A 23,639-nucleotide genomic window follows, 5' to 3' on the forward strand; every position below is an offset into this window, starting at 1 on the left:
CAGCCAATCCAGCAAGAATGATCTCCTCGCAACAAGTGGACGAATATTCCAGCTACTTCACCAAATGGTACTTGATAGCACCTTTGGCCTACCTTCTCTTCAAAGTGATAGACCTGATCAGGCTCTGGCGGGTGCTGAGACAATTGGGCGCTAAGCCGTTGGTCAACAACCTTAATGATGGCTCGTTTGGCATTAAGGCCGGACGCCAGATCCTCAAGCTTAAGGCGACAGGCGAGTTGCTCGACTTCAACATCGAACGCTTCAAGAACCTTGAAAACACCGACATCGACACCTTCAGTTTGAGAGTGTTTGGTGCGCCCATCATCATCACCAAGGATCCAGAAAACATCAAGGCTATGTTGGCCACCCAGTTCAACGACTTCAGCTTGGGATTCAGACACGGCCACTTCAAGCCATTGTTGGGTGACGGGATCTTCACCTTGGATGGCGAGGGATGGAAGCACTCCAGAGCCATGTTGAGGCCCCAGTTTGCCAGAGAGCAGGTTGCACACGTCAAGGCGTTGGAGCCCCACATGCAGACGTTGGCCAAACATGTGCGCAAGTACAACGGGGCCAAGTTCGACATCCAGGAGTTGTTTTTCAGGTTGACGGTCGACTCAGCCACCGAGTTCTTGTTTGGTGAGTCGGTTGTGTCGTTGGAAGATGCCTCGATCGGCATGGAAAAGAACGCTGTGTCGTTTGACGGAAAGGACGGTTTTGCTGATGCCTTCAACTACTCGCAAGAGATCTTGGCCACCAGGGCTGTTTTCCAGAAATTTTCCTGGATTATCAACCCAAAGAAGTTCAGAGACTGCAACGCTAAGGTCCACCAGTTTGCCGACTACTACGTGGGACAGGCCTTGAAGGCAACCCCAGAAGAAATCGAAAAGAAATCCAGCGAAGGTTACACATTCTTGTATGAGTTGGTCAAACACACCAGAGACCCAAAGATTTTAAGAGACCAGTTGTTGAACATCTTGGTTGCTGGTAGAGATACCACTGCCGGGCTTTTGTCGTTTGCATTTTACGAATTGGCCAGAAACCCAGAGGTCTGGAGGAAATTGAAGGAAGAAATCTACGAGAAGTTTGGTTCTGGCGATGATGCCAGAATCGACGAGATCACTTTCGAGTCGCTCAAGAAATGTGAATACTTGAAGGCCGTGATCAATGAAACCTTGAGATTGTATCCTTCTGTTCCTCAAAATTTCAGAGTTGCCACCAAAGACACCACCCTCCCAAGAGGAGGTGGTCCCGATGGCCACTCCCCAGTTTTCATCCCCAAGGGTCAAAATGTCATCTACCAAGTATACGTTACCCACAGAGACCAGAAGGTGTACGGCAAGGATGCAGAGCAATACAGACCAGAAAGATGGTTCGAGCCATCTACCAGAAAGTTGGGATGGGCGTTTGTTCCTTTCAACGGTGGTCCAAGAATTTGCTTGGGTCAACAATTTGCATTGACTGAAGCTTCATATGTTATCACCAGATTGGCGCAAATGTTCCCCAACCTCGACTGTTATCACGACGAGCCAAATTTCAAGAAGCAATCCCACTTGACCATGAGTATTAAAGATGGGTGTCCTATTGGTCTTTATTGAGACGTTATTTATTGGGGCTAGCGAGCTAGCGCAAATGCACAGTTATGAGATGAACAATCGTAGTAGCTCTATAATTAAATCTAGCAATTTTACCGAGGTGGAAGTTGGAGGACTGTTGCTATGTATTTACAAGGAAGATGCTCTGACAGCAAGAACCGTTAGGCTGGTGTAGAGCTGGAGGAAATAATAGGCCTGTTGTAATTGCCAGCAGAAAATTAGACTAGAGATAGTGACTCACGAATATTGCTATTCGTGTGTAGCTGGAGTTTCGGGCTGAATGTTCTAGCTGGTGAATGGCTGATATTTCCTTTGGGATGAGTGTTCAAATATTGGATAGTTCGATAGTCTCATAATAATTGGTGTCTATCGATACAGTTTCGGCTAGCAGTGTAGATTTAATGGGTGCCAAACGGATTTCAGACTGCTACTGCAGACTGTCCCTCCAACAGTTCCACATGCCTCGTTCGAGATATTTACCACTGGTTGTGTTCTCGCACCCAAAGTGAGTAAGTAGCTATTAGTGATGGAAGACAACGAATGCCATCACCGAACAAACTACTGAGAGCACCAATATGCATTCATGTTTCGACAACGTCCAGCAAGCCTAATCACTTGAACCAGCCCGGAGAACTCGAACATTCTCCACCACTTCCTACTTGTAGAGTCCGCTCCTGCACATGGCCTAAGTAAGTAAACAAAATTTTCAATAAACAAGCAGACACCATCAGGCCAATTCCATTGTACCAACCATGAGCTCAAGCTCACAACTTCACTGGTCGACGGATCTCCTAGCCGAATGCTACAATTCCATCCAAACCTCGGGCTCAATAGATCATGACACCCTTTTCACATTGAAGAAAGACCTTCTGGATCTCTTGAAGATTCCCAGCAAGAATGAAGAATCCCGCAAGAGATTGAGCGACGAGTCCAAGCCTACCCGTCTCTACAATGGTGACGAGTTCAAGTTCAACAGCCAGTTCGTGGAAGAAACAATCTTGTTGTCGAGCGAGTTTGATTTGGACGAAGTCATGACCGCTGAGTTGGCCCTCCATGCCCAGCCCGAAGGGCACCAAAAGGGAACCTCCTTCAAAGACACCACGAGATATGCATTTTACGCAAGATACCAATACATATTGAACATCGTGGGGTACCTCGCCTCAAACAATTCATTGCATCTGACCCTTGAACCCAACCAGTTCGAAGGACTCTTCCAGACAGTTCTCGATAGTTTTGAGAAAATATACAAGTTGGTGAACTTTCAGAATGACTTGATAGAAAAGCAGAAAGTCACAAGCAACATCAATGATCTCCTCTTCATCAATGCCATCAGCTTCTCCAAGTCCCAATTGTTCAAGTGTCACGAAACTTTGAGCTTAATCTTATACACGTTGATTGATAACTACTTTGATCGTTTCGGGACCCTTTCATTCTACACAAAGATCATGGACTTCGCAACCAAAAACATCCAAAATGACGATTCGTTGTCGGTCCAGTTTTTACCTGTGATTTTCAAATTCATTATCAACTTATTGAGCTCAGACGATGAAGCAAAGGTTGACAAGTTCCATAAGTACATCACTTCCGAGTTATCCAAATCATATAAAACCATCGCCAACAATGATATCGTGGACTTGACCAACTCTAATATGACTGGACTTCAAATTACTTCTAGTATGATCTTTTTCACATTCTTCACTACCTGGTGCAAGCAAAGCCAAGCACGTACTGACAAGTATGATTTCAAGGAAGACATTGTCAAATATATGGAGTGGGCAATTAATTTTGATTTCATGGAATGGTTATTGTGTTACACATCCGAGTCCTGTCATCCAAAGACACTAGAGCAATACGAGTGGAGCAATGTTTACGATTTCAGGTCCTTGTTGCAAAAAACATGCCCCAAATTGTCTCCTAAAAAGTTTATCTATCCTATGAGTCAAGACTTGCTCCAGTTGAAGGAGTCAAAACAGGGCTACGAAAATGTTTCGATTCTCACTGATTTGGCACCGTACAAGATTAGCGAAAGTTCAAACGAGTCTCTTTTGGCACCATTCTTCCATAAATTTTTTGTGGAATTCGTGACAAACGCTGCTCTTTTGCTCATCCTGTTGAGAGATAGCGAGGAAGATTTCCTTTTATCTTCTATGAACAGAAAACAACTTCAAGAAACTGAAAGAGGTGAAGGTGAAATCAGACCTGGAGATGAAGATGATATCGAGAAGTCTTCAAATATATCCGAAGTTGACAAAGATACGTTGGACTTGGATGAAATTTCCACTAGATCAGACTTGGAAAGGTTTTACTTGGCATTCGCTTACACATATTCTAATAGAAGTGAAATATGCTCCTTGTTTTGGACATCTGAGAGCGTTTCAAACGATATTATGGGCTTCTTTTCATGGGGATTGAGCAACAATACTTCTCCTCTCATCACCGCCACCTTTTGCTTATTATTAGGATCTTTAACTTCTGGTGGAAATGATTCAGCATCTAAAATTTGGGAAATTCTCATAACCAACAATCATTCCTCGATGAAGAAAAACGATTATTCAAAGATCTCCATAGATTCAATTCTAAACTCCTTGAATTATTATATCGACTCGTTGAAAGAGAGGTTTGAGGAAAACTTGACTGATAAGCTCAAACAGCAACAGAAGAGACAAGAATTCTTGTTCTCCAGTAATTCGGTTAAACAAGATAATTTGTCACAATCAAAGGACAACTTGGTTATCGAATTGGCCGAAGATTCTTTAGTTTTCATTTCTGGATTTGTTCAGCTTATCTCCTCAGTGTTTAAGAATTTGTCGTCAGATTCAAAAGATATCAAACTAGCTGCTTTGAACCGATTCTACCCTATCATCAATGGCTTCTTATACTTTGACAACTTAATAACTGGAGGCAAAAACTTGAGTGTCGATGTGAACTCGAACAATACTCAGAATCCTAAGTATGTTGATTTACCTAACATAACAATCAGCGAGGAAAACAGAGTTATATTGATCAACTTGATGCTCAACCTTTTAAACAATATTGTTGAGGATGAGCAAGATTTGAGCATTAGATTCAAAGTATGGGAGATACTTGATCGCTGGTTGTATCACGGAATGAGTGAAGGAGAAAATCCTTCAAACTCAATTCAAAAAGATCCATTTTTGCATCAGTCCACTAGACCCAAGTATATCAATAAGAGGCTTATCAGACTCAATCAAGGCTTTGAAATCAAGTTAAAATCTCTCTCGCAAGTGAGCAATTTCATCAGGTTAGTGTCAAATCTATTGACTCCATTATCTAATCAAAGTGAAGCATTCGCAAAGTATTCATTGTTATACCCTGTTGATTTGGGATCAGGGTATAGAATAAATAACTCTGTTGGTATTTGGCCATATATTGAATACTTAATGGTCGAAGCTTTTGGAAAGTCCAACAGAATGACTAATTTTGAAGACCAAACTAAGATCAAAACTCAAGTTGTCAAGATTATCAAGTTTTCTCTTGAAGAGGTTGACTGGGTATTTTTAACTGATACTTCATCGAGAGTTATTCATGACCTTACCAACTTTAATGAAATCTTTGAGTCTAACATTTCTGGCCTAAAGTTAGACTACAAGTCATTTATCAAGTTGCATCACTCGATTCCAATCTTAAATTATTTGTTTGATGAGAAAGTATACAAGTCATTGATGAGCATAATTAATATTGGTCAAGATACTCTCGATAGAGATGCAAACGTTGTGAAATTAGTTGAAACTGCGTTGAATGTTGTGGAAGATGTTTTGAAATTACAGAATACCTTTATAAAGACATTGCTTCCAATTATGAAAGACCAAGAGTCAGTCAAAAGTTCTACAGTGGGAACTCATACAAGTCTTTTCAATTCTGTTGGAAAGTCTATTCTCGATAATGTTTACACACCTGCTACAATTGGAACTAATGGTGTGACCGATTTCTTTGAAATATTGTTGTTCAATTTATCTGTCATTCCCCAAATCGCGTTGTATGTCGGCAACTCAAGTTCAGAAAGAATAGTCTTCTCTTCAATTAATATCTTGAGCAAGATTTCATCCTCCTCATTCTTCATCACTTCAAATAATGAATCTATTTTGAGAAAGAATAGATTGTTAAGTACGTTCGAGAGTATTGATGAATCCATAAAGATCAAGTATGCTTTCATTAGTCAATTTGAGTCGTTGAATGTGTCAATGCAATCCAAGATCTTGGAATTTTTACTTGAGAATCTTCACAAATCCAATGGTACCAGTCCTAATGTCGGACATTTCCTTTTGGGATATGAGATTCATGGTGGAAATTTGTTCTTGACAAATCCCTCTAGTTCCGATGAACTGTCTCATAATACGCTCTTGAGGGTTTTGTTGAATACCTTGGAAGGCAACCTTACCAATTTGGGAGATGGTTTCAATGTACAAGCCGGACCTTCTAAGATTTCATCATTGATCTTGGAAACGATTATCAAACTCAGCCAAGACGCGATTAGTTCTCATGTAACATTGACTTATTTGAGAGACTTCCACTCCCTCTTCGAGAAGTTGCTTGATTATCAGCCTAAAATCGATCTTCAAACTTTATGGGAGGAACTTCCTTTCAACGGGGATTTGGATGAGGAAAACAAATTCATTGAGTCTGAAGCAAGTTATCAAGCTCTCTTCTCCTTCATAAATCAAAGAACGTTGATTTTGCAATACTTATCATTGGAGTTCCACAATATCCAATCGATTACGAAGAAAGATCATTATGCTAAATTGTTATTGAATATTCATGAAGACTTTATTAGTGGATCATCGCGAATTTTGAATTTCTTAGATGTGTTGAACTTCAAGTTTAAGAATTTCGATATCACTGATGGTGAGATGTTGAATCAAAAGTTCGATTTGGAGACCATTGTTGAAGATGTTAAAGGATTCGATTTCAAGTTGGATTTTGGCATCTTGGACAAAATTGTGAAAATTGTCAGTCAAACTAAAGGTGCACATACATTTGGACCGCTAGAACTTCCAGGTACTCAGCGCTCCATTCAAAGTCAACAGTCATTCAAGACATTACCAAGCATCTTTAGCCAGAATCAAGTTGTCCCAAGTAACCAAAATACTCAATTGAGCCAGACATTCATTTCACAACCCGCAATTGATACTTCTGCTTTGACTTCTGAGATTATTGTTGAATCCAACAAGCTTCACAACTTCATCAATAAATTCATCCTTTCGACTAATTTGAGAAACATTCAATTGAAATGTTTGCACTCATGGTGTCAGTTAATTGAGATATTGATCACCGATCCAAAAATCTCAAGACATCACTTTATTCTAGAAGTTCTTCAGATAATCTTACCCAAGATCAATGACTACTTGGAGACCGATATCCTATTCTCTGAAGAATTGATTTCTTTAAGTGTTTTGTTGTTCGATTTGTACGACAAGGAGATTCTTGAGAAGAGTGCCAATGAAGACTTTCTCCAGGGTATGCAAAGACTCACTTCATTGTTCAAGACATGTATTACAGGTATTTTGAACTCAAATTCTACTCCTAATTTGAGATCAAACCTCTATGTCTTGACCAACAAGTTCTTATTGAAGGTATTCAAGAATCAATCTATGATCGACGAAACCTCTTCGATTATTAGATCGATAGACAAGAAGTTCATTGAAATCATATTGAACGACTCAATTTATTCTGAAGGCTCTTCAAGAATCACTTCGATTTTATTGTTGGAAAGTTTGATTCATTTGTCCTCGTTCTCAAATCAGAACTTCGTGTTGAAGAGATTGATCAAGAACAACTCGTTGTTGTTATTAGTGAAGTCGATCAAAAGAACTGATGAAATGATCCAAAGTTTACAGAATGGCAAAGGAGGCGAAGGCATCAGTCTTGAAACCTTGTTGTTTGAATTGACTGCTTTCAAGTCAACGTTATACTTCCTTATCAGAGTATCGCAATCCAAGCCTGGTGCCTTGCAATTGATCCAATGTGAAATCTTCTCCATAATTAAGCAATGCTCAATTTTGAAGATCAATCCCGATCTTGGAATGAGTTTGAACTTAGGCGACCACCAAGACGTCAAGATTAGTTTGGTCTTGGATGCACCTGTTGGATTCAATGAATTGGGACCAGGCAAGAACTCCAACAATGTCTCTTACTTCGAATTCTTGGTGCCAATTTTCCAATTGGTGGTGTCCATCGTATTATCCATGGGCCCCACATACAAGCCAAGTTTGATCCAATGCAAGGACTTGTTGAAGACCTACGACAGCTTGGTTGTGGGTATCATGAAGCGTGATCTCTTGATTGAGAACAACCAGCACCACGAAAGCTACAAAGAAGACCTGATTAATTTGATTGGCCTCAAGGAGGTGGTCAAGTTGTTGACAATCTTGGATTCGTTGATTCACTATGAGGAGTAGTGTATATTATGTACAATAGATAGCTAAAAAGCTAATGAACAAGACAAATAAATTTATAAAAAGTAGTTCAGTATTGTTGTCATTTTTATATGATCACGCCAAAGATGGCTGACGAAGATCGCTCTCATTGTGCTTCATTACAAGGCCCTCTCCTTGCGTTTCGTTGTTCTACCAGCTATAGTTTTATGGCAATACCTGGCCTGCGCACGCACCACTACTTGAGAAAAAACTATCGATAAGCCAACATCAGAAACCACCCATAATGTCAGAAATCACTAAGACAGACCCCTCCAAATTCTTGAGCGACATCATTGGCAACTCCGTGGTTGTCAAATTACACAACGGCATCCAATACTCCGGCAACTTGCAGAGCATAGACGGTTTCATGAATATTGTGTTGGATGATGGAAAAGAGTTGGTTGGCAACGAAGTAGGCAAGAACTTCGGTGATGTTTTCATCAGAGGAAACAATGGTACGTAAAACGGAGATACACGGTGGGAAACAATGGAGGAAGCCTGTTGGCTTTGGATAGAGGTAGCGAGTGGTACTGGTGGTCAAAATATGGGCAGTATGTGAGGAAATGGACAAATATGGAAAAGAAAAGACAGAAATGGAACAATAAGATTCAACCATGTGTTTGCATGCCCATAAATGGAGCTAGCGGATGAACGAAGGCCTGTACATGTGGAATTGGCCAGTGCAGCAATAGTACCACAACATGTTCGACCGAGCGGCAAATATGGAGCTAACCCGTCCGCCGTCTGTTTTCTAGCGCATCCTCGTGCGTTGAGCCATTACTAACAATCTAGTGTTATATATAAGTGTTGCTTAAATGTATAGTAGTAATGTATAGTAGAGACTTCTAGTCACGTGACTGATCACGTGCACGAGTATTGTGTAATAAGCGCCAGCGAATCAAAGCGCGCACCCGCGTTGGCCGAAATGGCCCTCCATCCGCTTAACTATGGTGCTTAACTATGGTGCCCGGTCGTGCGTCCTGGCAAGAAAAATTCCAGCAAAACCCAAACTATTCAATCCAATAGGTTCGAATTAGATAGCCATATACAATCAGTCATCATGTCCTTCATCATCAGAAGACAATTGTCTACTTTAATCCCACCAAAGGTTGCTTCTGCTAAGGTATGTACTTGCATTGGATTGCCCGCCAGGCCCCGAGTGGAATGAACATCGACACCAGCACATGCCAGAACGGATGAATAAGTCAAGACCAGCGATCATATTCCAGCTGAATGGTCACAACGGAACAAATATGATGGGAAAGTCATCCAAGAAGTCAAATACACCCAGTGATCCAGAGAGATCCAGTTTCGTCAAATCGTGGAAGTTTCAGAGCATTCAAGCTAGGCTCACCATGCCAGAACCCTCCATAGGTATTCATTGGAAGCAATGAGTCTCACCCACTCGAACTGCGTGGCCCAGCCCTGTTGAACTAGTACTAACGTTTAGAACATCGGTTCCAACCCTAACGCCAAGAGAATGGCCGAGGTTGTCTCTTTCTACAAGAAGTTGCCAACCGGTGCTGCTCCAGCCCCAAAGAAGCCAACCAACCCACTTGCCAAGTACAAGGCCGCATACTTTGATGGTGACAACGCCTCTGGTAAGCCATTGGTCCACTTTGCCATTGCCATCATTCTTTTGGGTTACACTTGGGAATACCAAACCCACTTGAAGCACCACCACTAAGAGGTTAGCTAGAGTAATATAAGATTCTGAAGCCGGATGTAGAGCAAGGTGGTATTGTCAGGATTAAGAAAAAGAAGGAATAAGAGCCAGTGGTTTTGTGAAGATTAAAATTGAAGAGGATGCAGAGCCATGGTAGTTTTCAGCACTAAATTATTGAAGAGGATGTAGAGCCACATCGAAGTATTGTCGGTACTAGAATAGCTGGGGCAGGACGCCAGTGCCCAGTGCTAAATTAGAGTACGGAATATTTCTGTGGAGGAGGTAGTTTTACAAGGAGCTGTGAGCCAGGAAGTTTGGACTACGACTAATTAAGTCGGATACGGGCTATTTAGTTGAGGCAAGGGCAAGCCACATGGAACCACCAAATAGAAGGGCCGAATCAGGGGCTGTCTAGAACACCTGTTCTAGCCCCTCCAGGAGTCTTCGTGGTCTGGAAGTGCAAGAAGACAGACGAGGCGTTCCCAGCATGTACTGACTCTGATCTGGAGATGCTACTGATGGCTAGAATAAGATAGGTGCCAGAGAGTATGGAACAGCTGCCATTTCTGGCCAATTTCTGCACTAGTATACGGTTTGTGTCTTCGTTTCACCATCGCTTAATTAGAACCGAATACTGCGTGGTCTGACCCAACACGCTTCACGCCACGTCGTCTTTCCGTAGTCTCCTGGGAGTCCCACCACAGTAGGCCCAAGGTGTTTCGCACCCCAAACCAAACCACGGCTACAATAAGAGGAACAGGGGCACAGGAGTACCGCCAGAAGAGCAACAAACAACATCTCTACTGTACGCTTGCCCAACCACCTCATCACAGAACGGTAACGAAACTATATTTAAGCAATATTTCCCGAATTTGGGCCGCCTCCAGCAGGAATCCGCTGGGCACCCCTGGTGGTCGTCTCGCTGTCGTAGTACTGAAGTGAGGGTTTTTGGCCGGGTTCTGGCTGCCACGCCTGCAAACGAGTGCCTCAGAAGGGCCGCACTACCAGCCTGCCAGGCCCACGATAAGCACCACAGGCCGAAGAACGGGTCAGTGCTGCCACTGCCAACGGCACGAAGGTGATCAGTGTACTGTCTGAACGAGCCCTGTGCCACCAGCTGCCGTTTGTACCGTCTGTGGTGTCTAGCGAGCCGTGGTTTGGTGGCGTTGGCTGTCCGTTCCAGGCACTCTGGGCTGACGCACCAGTTCACCATGCCGCAGAACCACCACAAACCGACTCCCCGGTGACATAGACGCGGCAGGGGCCAGTGGTGGTTCCAGAATGCCAGCGCGAGCCACCAGCCAGCGACGCTACGAGCGATAGTTTCAGGACACTAGAAGGCTCTCTAGGTACCTACACTAGCAATCTACGGTTCCCCTGCCAGCTCTCTATTCCTCTACCAGCTCTCTCTTCCCCTCTAGTTACGGTTCCCTACTAGCACTCCCTCTGCCTACCGCGCCAGGGGCGCCAGGGACCCCATGAAAATAGTGAAAACGGGGCGCGCGCACGACCGTTCCTGATTGTACTCGTGATTTTATCACTAACAAAGAAAAAAATGGGCCAGGAACCAGCAGCCAAAATTGACGGAGATTTGGGTAACAGTAGGAGCTTTGAATCCATCTAACTAATTGAGACATCACGGACGCCTGTTCTTCCGGAGCCGTTCCACCTGTTCCAACCCGCCAAGCCCCTAGCACCCCACCCGTTCGCGAGCTAGTCCTTGCTTGTCGCTTTACCCAACGACGTGTTTGCTCCGTTTTATCACGAACCACCCAATTGTCGTCGCCAGCACCACTACAGATCCCAGTACCAACATCCCCTACACTGAACAAAAATGGATCCGAATGGCACCCACGATCCCCAGTACCAGCCTCGGCGAGTAGCGAGTCTGAACCTTCCCTCCAGAACCCCCCCAGCCCAATCCGACCAATCCCAGCACCCAGGCTACGCCAGACCAGGCGAGCCTGCTACTCCACGTATGCTCAGAAGTGTCAGCGGGTCGCTCCGCAATTCCAAGTCGGACATCAACTCCAGATCCACTGAGGACCACGGCGAGTCTCCCCATTATGTCACCAATACCGACGCCACCACCCATTCCAGGGAATCGAGCTTCCATCAGTGGCAGCAGCAACAGTCTCAGCCAGTCCGTACCGTTCCAGCGCCGACCCACCAGAGAAGCACCAGCACATCGAGAACCCACCCACCTGCCACACCCGCTGCTATTAATCCTCAGCAGCCCCAGAGAAAGGAATTGTTACCTCCAGCAGCCATAGCGTCTCCTCCTTCAAAAGATGCAAACTCGGGTAGTTTGGTTGCGTCTAAGAATTCCCAATCTCCATCCCAGGCCCCTCCACAGCAACAACACCATCACCAGCATCATAGCCAGAACCCACACACTCCCCAGCAACAACACCGTGGCCATCAAAGACACCCATCACAGGCAGAGCAGGCTCAACAACAGCAACCCCAACAGTTTCACAGAAAGTCTATTGGAGATTGGGATTTTGTCAAAACTATCGGTGCCGGTTCCATGGGTAAGGTGAAGCTTGCACAGCATAACTCCACACACGAGCTTTGTGCTGTTAAAATCATTCCTCGAGCTGCAAAGGTTTATCAAAGAGCCCACTCCGACGATCCACCCCCTTCGACTGCTCAAGAAGCTGCCCAGAGGCATAAGGAATATGAGAAAGAGGTAGCTAGAGATAAGAGAACCATTCGTGAGGGTGCATTAGGAAGATTGTTGTTTCATCCTTACATCTGTCGGTTGTACGAAATGGTTCCAATGACAAATCATTACTATATGTTGTTTGAACACGTGGAAGGTGGACAGATGTTGGACTATATCGTTGCTCATGGATCCTTAAAGGAAAAGAATGCACGTAAATTCGCTCGTGGAATCGCTTCAGCTTTGGATTATTGTCACAAGAACAATGTGGTACATCGTGATTTGAAAATTGAGAATATTATGATAAGTGAGAAGGGTGATATCAAGATTATTGATTTTGGCTTGTCGAACTTGTATTCTCCTAAAAATTTGTTGAAGACTTATTGTGGTTCATTGTACTTTGCGGCCCCAGAGTTGTTGTGTGCTAGACCATATATCGGTCCTGAAGTCGATGTGTGGTCCTTTGGTGTCGTGTTGTATGTGTTAGTATGTGGAAAAGTTCCATTTGATGACTCTTCTGTTTCAGTTTTGCATGAAAAAATTAAGAGAGGTGCTGTCGAATATCCATCGTTCCTTTCAAAGGAGTGTATTTCGTTACTTTCAAGGATGTTAGTGGTGGACCCCTCTAAGAGAGCAACTTTACATGAGGTTCTTCAGCATCCTTGGATGAATAAGGGTTATGAGTACAGAATTTCCAGTTATATCCCTAAAAGACAACCATTATCTTTACCATTGGATCCTGAGATTATCAAAACTATTGCATCTTTCGAATTGGGAACAGTTCAACACATCTCTGAAGAATTGACCAACATTCTTACTAGCGTGGAATACCAGATGAGCTGTGAAAATTGGCAAAAGATTACCGACCAAGGTCGTGAATATGCTACTGCTTCTAATGCGCACATTTTACCAGATCCTACTGGCGGATTCCATCCATTGATTTCTATTTATTTCCTTGTTGATGAGATGAAGAAGCGTAAGAGAGCTAAGGAAGAAGCTGCAAGAGCACAGTATCAACAACATGCACAGGCCCAAGCCCAAGCGCAAGCGCAAGCCCAGGCCCAAGCGCAAGCCCAAGCACAAGCACAGGCCCAAGCGCAAGCCCAAGCACAAGCGCAGGCACAAGCACAAGCACAAGCACAAGCTGAAGCTCAGAAAGAGAAGAAGATCAAGAATGAGTTGCCTGAAATTCGTACACAGATCCCACCACCATCTCAAGTTCAATCGCCTCAGCCTGATAGACAAACAACGATATCAAGAGCTAAATCAACATCTCAACCAACGACTCCAGTGCTTAACCAAGAATCTAGGACTACTTCGCAAGGTGCAAGAACCGCTGCTCAGGATGTATTGCCTTCTATTGCTTATCCAGAGCAAGCGCATACTTCGGGTGTATCTTCAATAAGGGATACTCGCGATGAATCATTGAATGCTCAAGCTATACCAGACCAACAGCCTCATAGTCCTGTCGAGTCTTCCGCTATTCCTGAGACTTTGGATCCTAATGCTTCTAAGGGTGGATTCAATTCATTGTTGAGAAGATTGTCTTCCAAGAAATACAAATCGAACTCTGCGTATAGTAGCAGAGGAACCGCTTCGCCCACGTCGCCACCACATCAAAGCAATAGCTCACATCCTCCTTTACCAAGAGTCGTACTTCCTCATGATTCTCCCACCAAGTTGTCTCCTCAAACATCAACCTCATCGCCTAAGATGGACCCAATGGTTCGTAGAGGTGTCAGTATGAAGGTTACTGCTAAGGAAAAGTCATCATCTTCCCGTATAAACTTACATCCTTCAGCAAACGCCTCGAGTTCTCAGCAATCTCAACAATCTCAACAATCTCAGCAATCTCAGCAATCTGATTCCCAGAAGAACCTCAGAGTTTCCGATACCAGCAAGAAGGCACATGCTCGCTCAGCATCTACCTCAACTGGTCAATCTAAGCCTCATGGTTTCATTCCGGTTGAATATTTGCCCCCATTGCCCAACTTGAACACCAACAACACCGTCGTCCCCAACAATGCCAATAACTCTCTCAAGCCCGGTGCAGTCTCTACTAGTGGTAGAAAGCTTCATCCCACGGCCAGAGCCAAGTCAGTTGGACATGTCAGAAAGGATTCTTATCACGGTCGTAATCGTGCTAATACCCAGACTCATCCTCCATTACCAAACTCATTAGCTGCTCAAAACAGCGATGAAGTGGTTGGCGAGGGCTCAACCAATGATGGTTTCTTCGATGATGTAACATTGGATGATGTTGAGTACCAAGATATTCCTCAATTGACTGAGGAACAAATCATAGAGCAGTTCAATGAGGCCAAGCCCAACAGCATGCCCTCGATTGAGCATTGCAAGACATTGTTCTTGAAAGGTTTCTTTAGTGTTCAAACTACATCTACCAAGCCATTACCAGTTATCAGATATAACATTATCAACGTTTTGAGCAAGTTGGGTGTGAAGTTTCAAGAGGTTAAAGGTGGGTTTGTGTGTGCACATACACCTTCGTTGCAAGCTCAACAATTCGTCAGGGATGAGGAGTACTACAATAATCCAAGCACTATAGATACTCAGTTGGAGGGTGATCTTGAAACTAAGGTTACTGAGGAGACTTCAAGCGAGCACAAACAATTGTATGGCGATGCCTTCAAATCTACTTCTTCTTCTTCTTTCGAGCATGAGAAGAGTTCCCCATCAAGAGCAAGAACTCCAGAACCAAGCGAAGCCAAGACTCCTAGTAGACAACCTTCCTTACATCTCAACACTCAAACTTTGTCGCCCACTCCAAACACAGGATTGAAGACCCATAGATCTTCCAACTCAATTGGAGGCGGACATAGAAGAAAGTTTTCCATTGGAAACTCCATTTTGGGATCTTATAGGAAGAAGAATGGTTCTCAAGTGATGATGCCACCAAATACCCCAGCTGCAGCTAGGGTAGCAAAGTCGTTATATCCTGATGACTATGATTTTGGTGATGACGATATTAATGGCAGACAACAGTTTGAAGACGATGATTCGGTGGACTCATTAAATGGATTGAATATTGGTGGTGGTAGCGACATGTTAATCTCATCAAGAATCGAGCATAGAGCTAGACATCAAAGGTCTCCAAGTACCTCCAGTCAATCGTCGAAGTCTAAGAAGTCACCATTAAAGTTTGAGATTCATATTGTGAAAGTTCCATTGGTTGGGTTGTATGGTGTACAATTCAAAAAGTTATTGGGTAACACTTGGAATTATAAGACTTTGGCTAGTCAAGTCTTGAATGAGTTGAATTTGTGAGTTCTTGTATGGTTCTTCAAATTGTTATTATCTGAGCATTTGCACATTTTGGTTTTCGTTAATTTTAGCTAATTGCTTATTGGGTGAAGGTATTTCTCTTCCGAGTCTCAATTTAATTTTTCTTCTATTTCTCTTCTCTAATTTATATAAGTTTATTTAATTTACATCTCGACTATTTATACAATCGTATTGGATTTTGGGCTATAATAATACAAAGTATATACTGAAATATGGGCTGACAGGAGCAGTTAATACAGCCTAATTGTAGTGTGCATGGAAGTTAGATTGACCATTTTGGTATGTTGCACTTTCAGATTCAGTGTTGGATGGTGGAGGAGGAATTGCTTGGGATTGGGGTTCCTCTTGGGCGCTCCCAGGGAAGGTCAATGGAGCCTGTCCTACCACATGGCCTGTTCCATTGCTCAATTGACCTTGTGCAATATCACTAGTTGGAACCGGTGCTTGTTGTTCCGGAATAGCACTAGCTGGAACCGGTGCTTGTTGTTCTAGAATTTCCCTAGTTGGAACCAATGTTTCTGATTGTACTGGAATTGCACTAGTTGGGACTGGTACTTCCGTAACACCGACCTGGCCATTGTCTGTTGGTGCTGGTGTTTCAATGGGAGTATTATCTGGAGTTTTCATTGGAGTAGCAGAGTGACTATCAGTACGCTCAGCATCAGATCTTCTAAGCTTCAACCTTTCATCTCTGGTCAAGCCACTAGTGTAGTCGGGTGCAACTTGTCCCTGTTGTTCTTTCAATTTCATACGTCTTTCGAATCGTTTTTGAGCAGCCACCTTGAGCTCATACTCTTCTTGCTCCCGTTGTACTCTTAACTCTTCTTGCCTCTGCTTCTCTTTAGCTTCTAATCTCGAGGACCGTTTTCTAGTAGCCAATAAGCTGGCGAGCTGCAACTCCTTTCTCTTGTTCGTTATTATCCTTCTCTTTCTGATCTCATTTTCAAGAATAGATTCCACCACCGCTTTTCTGGATAACTTGGAGGTTAATGTCTTCGAGGCGTTATTTTTACCCTTTGAATATTTCTGGAGAACTTCGTCAAACTCATAGATGTTTTTGAAAATCAACTCAAAATCAACGTTGGGATCAATGTCAAATTGACTTGGCTCGTAATACTCATTGGGATCTATAGGGGACACTTTTCTCTTTTTTGGAATCACTAGGGGATTGAATTTAACGATTCTCTTGTACAAACGATTGTTCTCAAACAACAAAATATAGTCGACCTGCGAGTTCTTTTCGCTCGACAGTCTTTCCGTCAATATTGGATCCATTCTCAAGTTCAAGGTAAGGTTATTCTTGTCCACCCAGTTTCTGAAACCTGCATAGCTCGAAATGTAAGTTATTAATATGAATAAGATCTCAAACTTTTCAGTAATAGAAAGACTGTCAAACTTGGGATCGTCCTCTTCATCGCCGTAGTCCTCACCGTTTTCAATTTCCTCCTCTCTGTCTCTACCTTTCAAAGGTGTCTCGTAGCCGAACCACAATCGGAAAAGTTTCTCGAAATTGTTCAAAGACGTCAATTTCGAGTTTTGTACAGAGGACATCAAACCAAGCTTGATTTTGTCGAGGAGCAGGTGAGTGGGGTTGCCATTTTCGTCCTCTGCGTGGGTGGCAGGGAAATAGTGCAAGAGTTCCAGCTCGAACAAATCAACGTCGAAAGTCTCCGATTGAAGCTTGATGTATCCGCGGAAGTTGTACAACCAATTGACCACGTAGAGGTACTTGTAATCTACTCGCAATGCCTTGAGTTCGTCGGATTCGTCCTGTTGGTTCAAGAGAAGGATGGGTTGGAGCTTGCTCAACTGGGTAATCTGGTCCTGGTTTCCCACCGACAAGTTGAGACTGGGGTGTCCCTCGATGGCAGGAGTGCTGGATTTGCTTTTAGCGACCATGACGAGACTATGTGTGGATGGAGGTGTTTGGTGTCGACGTGTCTTGCTGATTAGAGTAGCTGGTGGTGTCTGTCAATGGTTGAAATTCTAGTCTTTTTTACGCGTTGGCGCGTGATGGTGATAAGGTGGAGCCAGTGGAAAGGGCAGGCAGGAGTAGAGAAGGGAGTGTGGGACTGGAAAAAGAGAACAGGGAGAGCGTGTGGTAAAGAAGTAAACCGACAGAGTAGAGAGCGGAGGGACTTCAGGTCAGAAATAGGGATAGTGAATCAGACACCATGCTAAGAATGAACTATATAGAAAGAAGTCTGTTTTGAGCCCTTCTGTCGGATTAGTAGGCAGTTGATTCGATGACGAGTGCCACGATGGCGTGGAACAAGAAGTGATTTAGAGATAAGTTTAGTATGCACATAGTTATGGTTTTTGTTTCAAAAATTACCAGGACTTGTTGAGGAACGCAGAATAGTTTTCTGAACGAGCTACTTGTAGGAGGGATATACAATAAGTGAGCTGATTTTTGTGATTGGCAGTTTCTAGGTACTAGACCGCCCACGGCGCCAGAGATCAACTTGGGTGGTCCCTTACGTCTACAAAAGTTTCAATGCTTCTAACACCCACATCTACAGAGGAATCTCTAGTTTCTCGTAATATATTGCACTAAGAACTGAAAAAACCCCTATTTTGAGAATGAAATCACTCTAACGTCAGTCATGTCGTCGTTTGAACCGTGGAGGCAGTGCCCCAATAAATAAATATATAGCAATATTAATACAAGCGTATAAGATCAGAATTGAATGTAACCGTCATTTCCTAATTGATGTCACGAGCAACAGGAGGAGCAAACTTGAGGTGGTCCTTGATTCCCCGCTGTTCGAGAGCTGCCTTCAATGCGTCGTTCTTATTCTTGATCAATTCGATCTCATTACTGATCCGAATAAGTGCGTTGTGCTTAGACAAGTTTGGCAAGCCATCCTTGTTGACTCTAGCCCTCTTGCTCTTTCTTTGCACAGAGTCGCTGACAGTGGCTGGCAACTTGTTGAATGCCTCGATGTCTATGATCAAGCGAAGACATCTTTCGTAGGCAAGCTTACACATCTGTCTTCTCTTTTGTTCAGAATGGGAATGGTTTAAACGTTTCTGTTCCAACGACAACAATGGCTTCAGCGATGATCTTCTACGCTTCTTGATTCCGTTCGCTTCGTCGTCGCCACTGAATGACTCCGAGTTGCGTTTTTCTTGTTTGAAGTTGAACATACTCTCGTTGTTGTCACTGGAGGGAGGTGTTATCAACTCGGTTGTTCTCTTCATTTCTTGATACCTGAATCCATTAGGGTCCTTGGAATCGAGGGGAGTGGCTATGTGGTTTGGACTTCCGTTGGATGGTGGGGTGTTGTCTCTGTGGGGATGACTAAATGCTTCGGTTAACTCCTTCTTCAAGGTCTCGTGCTCCATGAGGCCCTGCTGGCTCATGTTGAGGGGGAGGGAGTTGCTCTTTTGTATGTTCAACTGGTTGAAGCTTTGGAACCTGTTTCCAAAGCCTGTCTCCATTTTACCCTTGTTGCCCATCGGTATCGGGTTCATGGTGTGCAAGTCGAACAAGTCGTTGAATTCCTGGCCAGGAGAGTCTGTGCCAACGGCTCCTGGACGGTTGTAGAAGTGGAGGGATGCCTCTTCGGCTGGGTTGGCCAAGTTGTCCAAAAACTTCTCCAACGCGTTGGATTCGGTGTTGGAGAAGAACTGGTCGAAGTCCTCTTCGTTCTCGCGACGCTTTTTCATCGATTCGCTCTTGATCGAGGGTGTGCTGGACTGCTGGCTCTCGCCATTGAACATGTAGTTCTTTGACACGCCTCCGTTCAAGATCTGGGTGCGATGGTAGTTGAAGTTAGGGTCTTCAGCACGGCTGGTAGGCGCTGGAGATGGATCGGAGCTCAAGTTGAAGTTAAAAGGTGAGTTGGCAGAGTATTGGCCCAAGCCTTGGGGTACCATGGCACGTTGTTGCTGGGTAGGGTGTCTGGCACCCGAGGCCAAGGTGGACACGTATTGCTGGTTCAACATCTGGACCTTTTCCAATTGCTCGATGGAGGAAATGGCGTTTTTTTGCTGCAAGGTGGTGTACATGTTGTAGGCTTGCTCGAAGTCCATGTCAGCTGAAAGTATGTCGAGAAAGTTGTAGTCGGAGTCTTCGTTGGGACGGCTGGGGTGCTGGTCGGGGAAGACTTGTTGGGAGGAGGAAGGCTGGACAGAGAAGCTTGGCCCAGACAGTTGGTCGAAGTGGTAGTCTTGTTGTGTGAGGGCGTTGTCAGTGGATTCCAGGGACGGGATGTCTGGATGGGAGTTGGAGGGTGATTGGGGATTATAAACACGGTCTTTGTGTCCGCTCATAGTAAAAGAAGTTTAGATGAAACAGCGCCTAGGCAATTATTTATATTCATTAATTTCTACCCCAGATCCTCCGTAGTATTGGCACTTCAAAATTGATCTAGAAGAGCGGTGGCGACACGCCTTCGGGTAGCCGGCAGCGTGGACTGGCTGCCCAGCCCCGCAATTTTTTTTTTCCGCGGGCGTCGATTGCCTGTAGGGACAGCTGTCAAACAGGCGGCAGGCGGGTCAGGAGAGGGCCCAGGCAGGTGGGCTGCGGCAGGGGAGTTGTTACGGTGATTTGGCGGTGTTCTGGCGGCTCTGGAGGGTGTATTGGCCCTACTGAACCCCGTCTGGATAGTCAGGTTTCGCAGTCAGGGACCAAGTGAAACGACATTTAAAGTTACTAGGCTTAGTTTGAAACTAAGGGCCGCGGCCTAAGTAGCTGTACAATGCGGGCGTGGGGTTGGACTACTCGTTTAATTCGCAGCAGATGCCCAAAGCGGCGAAGGATGAGGCGCAATCTTTCATTAATATTGACTTATTGGGAAAGTGGGGTATCGCAGTAGTCTATTACCTCCGTACTTTGCATATTGTCCTTTCGGAGTCTTCGTATTCCGAAGTCCACCACTGGCTGGACTGCGCATTTTGGACCTACACAGGTTTCTGGAATCAATTCCTCTGACCTGGTTGGCAGAACCTGCCCCAGGGGTGCTGCCAGGGGCCCAGTGCCATAGCCACTTTTCGCACTTTTTTAGGTCTCCTGGAGGTAAGGAACCCAGCCACCAGTTCCCCGTTGCCGACCTCCGTTAACTCCCAATTTGCCCCATTTTTACCCCTCTATATCCCACATAACGTCCGTTCTTCCATTCAGCCATGTAGTGGGTGTTCCACGCATTAGCTACAAGGTTTCTGCTGTCTACATGACCTCGGTTCTGTTTTGAGTCTCCGCTATTCAAATCCTAATGCTGCAGGGAACGCAATCTTTTCCCCCCTTTCTGATAGAGTTCTCCTATGCACCTTCAGGGGATGTTATGCGAGTTTCGCGGATCCTGAACCCTAACTCCGCTGATGAGGGCAACTTTACGGCTGGTCACTGAGCGTTGTGCGGGCACTACCCGCCTATCCACTCATATGTGGAGACACCTGTAAAACAATAGAGGGTTTACGCCAGCTTTATTGTTCAACCTCCAATTACACACTTGCCCCCCATTGGGGATATCCCTCTAATTGCAAGCCACTAATACATGATTGTGGTTGCTTGAGTTGTTCCCACACTGTTCGAAGAAGGCGAAGCTCCGATCGTTACTGCACCATACATGTAAGTGGCCCTACCTAAGAGATATTTTTTCGATCCCAATTGCTGTACTCAAGAAATTATCTACCTGAGGCAGTACCCTACGAGGCCGAAGTTTGCACCTTGCGTCCCCGGCTCACCGGACTTATTGTTTGCTACAGGTTAACATTTTCTTCATTTCCTCTTACTACACCAACAACCATTGTAGCAAGTTTCACTCCAGGGCCGTCAACACCCCGGTCTTGGCAAGGACTGATGGCGCGCACAGCCGGGCCTTGGACGTCTTCCAGCCAATCAACTGCCTACTGATAAGCTGCATTAGAAGCACCGGGTGCTTAGCGAGATAAGACGGCCCACGTAATGAAAATTTCGGGCTCACCTCGAATCTTGGCTGTACCCAGCTCTAGGGGCTCAATTTCCGATGGAGGCGGACAATAAGCTTCTAGACATAATGCTTGGTCGTCATAGGGGGGGAGGCCAATCCGGGGTAAATTTCATCTCCACCCCAGACACAATGTCGCATCAACTAGTGCGACATGGGACTTGCGCAACGACATGTTAGCTCCCATACGCGTACCTCCATTCACCAACTGCCAGGCCCACCATATGGACGGTTTGAAGGCGTCGCTAGCCCAGCAGCTACCCAAAAATGCCAAGTTCAACTTGTTCTACGTGCAGTCCAAGCCAGCGTACGTGAAGCCGCTTGTCAATGTCCGCAAATCGCTGGAAGAAAGGCCATCCACCATCAAGATACGACACTTTTTCAACTTGATCGACGCAGCCAAAGACGTCATCGTATTTGGGATAGAAATCGTGGTGTATCTCACATTTCAGGGTGCCAAATTGGAGCAGAACGTATTTGTTTCCAAGTGTGATACCGTGGGGCTCTTCAACCATAATGTCAGGATCGGACCCGTGGTGAAAGTCCTTTTGGATTGGGTCATCCTGTTTGATCTTCGTCACTACAACTTGAAAACTAGAAAAGAGATGAAGAAGGAATCCACAGATAGCTTGACCCCTTCCTCCAAGGAGTACAACATCTTTAAAACCGATACTTTGGTGTATCTTGAAAAGATTTCCGAAAAGTTGGCATCTGGCCCTGAATACTACTCCAGCATCAAATATTACAACAAATCTACGCCTCACAAAAAGGAGTCTTCGGACTCCAAGTCATTGGTCCTTCCACCACATCAGACCATTAAAATTTCCCTCTTCGCCAAAGCTGCTCAACAGTATTTATTTCCAAGCTCCTTCAAGAACAAAAACAAGCATGTGGTCAATGGGGTCAAGTTATTGGAATGGTGGTTACGTGTGATCGATCAAAATTTGTCTGGCAAGCCAGGTGCTCAATGCAAGTTACTCATTCCTGGTCTTGCTGAACAGCCAACATCCAAGTTTCTTACAAACCTAAGCAATTCTTGGACTGTTGGTCACATTTTCAATGCAAGCAATTTGGCAATCTACAATATTCCTCTATTTCCAGATGATCCCAAAGGTAGATTCTTGGAGCACTTGATTGTTGAAAATAACTACCAGAAGATGGAAAACGATCGCTTCTACGAAGAGTTGGGCTGCAGACAAGAGTTTAGATTGGGAGATGTAGTTGGACTCATTGGGGCACAAATTGATGGAGTTCCAATTTTGAAGAACGAGCCAAATGAGGAGATTGTCAGAAATATCATTTCCATCAGGGACTATAAACAGTTGGTTAACCTATTGAAAAGCGAGCACTACAACATCGAATCCGATGTTAGAGAATTGGTCATATCCAAGATACCAGAGTTCTGTAATAATAAGAATTTTGAACACGAGGAGTACATAGAATTGACGGGGACTAAGGAATTCGTCGCCCAGCAAAAGTCTGACTCCAATCCTGTGGTCAATACATTGACGGTGAGAAAGAGGAGCAAGGGGTCCGAAGTACCCAAGGTGAATAACTTGACAAACTTGGTTAAGCGCAAGAAGAAGGCTGTATAGTAAATCTCAAAGACAATAAACGTATACCAGCATTGTTGGATAAACACTCCTGTAAGTTACACAAGAAGATGAAGATTTTATGCAAGGTACGAGGTGATTCAAGTGGAGTTTGAACCAATGATCACATGCTTATCTCTTTTTCACATGCTGCTCATCGGGATCTCATCTTTATCTAGATTGGGGTTGGTTATTAGTATCAGCCGTATAGTTATCTTTTGAGATTAATGAAGCCACAGTGGGGCTACAATTAATAATCTAATATGGTTGGTTCACCAACTTCAAGATCAAAATTTAAAAGACGGAAGCAGTGTTAAACTTGTAGAGAAAATGTCACCTCGAATGTGTTATAATTGACGAAAACAGATCACCCCGGTATCAATTCTTCTGAAGGTTGATAAGCATTCAATTGCGTTACTCAACATACAAGTAGAGGATCTGGAGCCTGTGG

General features: G+C 44.3%; 8 protein-coding genes across 8 annotated transcripts; 6 read left to right on the forward strand and 2 right to left on the reverse strand.

The window, feature by feature from the left end:
* Positions 1-17: 17 nt before the first annotated feature.
* On the forward strand, positions 18-1,598 carry ALK2 (Alk2p; the record flags this gene model as incomplete). The annotated part of the gene is made up of 1 exon (XM_020211164.1): positions 18-1,598. One exon carries the CDS (start codon positions 18-20, stop codon positions 1,596-1,598), a length of 1,581 nt encoding a protein of 526 aa, XP_020062326.1.
* Positions 1,599-2,347: 749 nt separating this feature from the next.
* On the forward strand, positions 2,348-8,011 carry CANTADRAFT_55694 (uncharacterized protein; the record flags this gene model as incomplete). Its single annotated transcript, XM_020210477.1, has 2 exons — positions 2,348-6,566; positions 6,681-8,011. 2 exons carry the CDS (start codon positions 2,348-2,350, stop codon positions 8,009-8,011), a joined length of 5,550 nt encoding a protein of 1,849 aa, XP_020062327.1.
* Positions 8,012-8,244: 233 nt separating this feature from the next.
* LSM6 (U4/U6-U5 snRNP complex subunit) lies at positions 8,245-8,801 on the forward strand. The gene has a single exon (XM_020208003.1). It carries the CDS (start codon positions 8,274-8,276, stop codon positions 8,490-8,492), a length of 219 nt encoding a protein of 72 aa, XP_020062328.1. The 5' UTR covers positions 8,245-8,273; the 3' UTR covers positions 8,493-8,801.
* Positions 8,802-9,089: 288 nt separating this feature from the next.
* Positions 9,090-9,716, forward strand: ATP17 (F1F0 ATP synthase subunit f; the record flags this gene model as incomplete). Its single annotated transcript, XM_020210505.1, has 2 exons — positions 9,090-9,152; positions 9,480-9,716. 2 exons carry the CDS (start codon positions 9,090-9,092, stop codon positions 9,714-9,716), a joined length of 300 nt encoding a protein of 99 aa, XP_020062329.1.
* Positions 9,717-11,529: 1,813 nt separating this feature from the next.
* KIN2 (serine/threonine protein kinase) lies at positions 11,530-15,645 on the forward strand (the record flags this gene model as incomplete). Its single annotated transcript, XM_020210562.1, has 5 exons — positions 11,530-11,813; positions 11,940-13,538; positions 13,692-13,934; positions 14,103-14,867; positions 14,979-15,645. 5 exons carry the CDS (start codon positions 11,530-11,532, stop codon positions 15,643-15,645), a joined length of 3,558 nt encoding a protein of 1,185 aa, XP_020062330.1.
* A 258-nt stretch (positions 15,646-15,903) lies between these two features.
* On the reverse strand, positions 15,904-17,562 carry CANTADRAFT_7704 (uncharacterized protein; the record flags this gene model as incomplete). The annotated part of the gene is made up of 1 exon (XM_020211165.1): positions 15,904-17,562. One exon carries the CDS (start codon positions 17,560-17,562, stop codon positions 15,904-15,906), a length of 1,659 nt encoding a protein of 552 aa, XP_020062331.1.
* Positions 17,563-17,965: 403 nt separating this feature from the next.
* Positions 17,966-20,016, reverse strand: INO2 (Ino2p). Its single transcript, XM_020208329.1, has one exon. The coding sequence runs from the start codon at positions 19,939-19,941 to the stop codon at positions 18,370-18,372; it is 1,572 nt and encodes a 523-aa protein (XP_020062332.1). The 5' UTR covers positions 19,942-20,016; the 3' UTR covers positions 17,966-18,369.
* Positions 20,017-21,820: 1,804 nt separating this feature from the next.
* Positions 21,821-23,191, forward strand: RTT109 (H3 histone acetyltransferase; the record flags this gene model as incomplete). The annotated part of the gene is made up of 1 exon (XM_020210473.1): positions 21,821-23,191. One exon carries the CDS (start codon positions 21,821-21,823, stop codon positions 23,189-23,191), a length of 1,371 nt encoding a protein of 456 aa, XP_020062333.1.
* Between the last annotated feature and the right edge of the window lie 448 nt (positions 23,192-23,639).

This window comes from Suhomyces tanzawaensis (assembly GCF_001661415.1).
Source record: "Suhomyces tanzawaensis NRRL Y-17324 unplaced genomic scaffold CANTAscaffold_7, whole genome shotgun sequence".
In the NCBI taxonomy this organism is placed as follows: Eukaryota; Fungi; Ascomycota; class Pichiomycetes; order Serinales; family Debaryomycetaceae; genus Suhomyces; species Suhomyces tanzawaensis.

What these genes read in the sequence shown, in the direction of transcription:
- INO2 (XM_020208329.1), bottom strand. Translation starts at nt 19,941, where the DNA reads ATGAGCGGACACAAAGACCGTGTTTATAATCCCCAATCACCCTCCAAC.
- LSM6 (XM_020208003.1), top strand. Translation starts at nt 8,274, where the DNA reads ATGTCAGAAATCACTAAGACAGACCCCTCCAAATTCTTGAGCGACATC.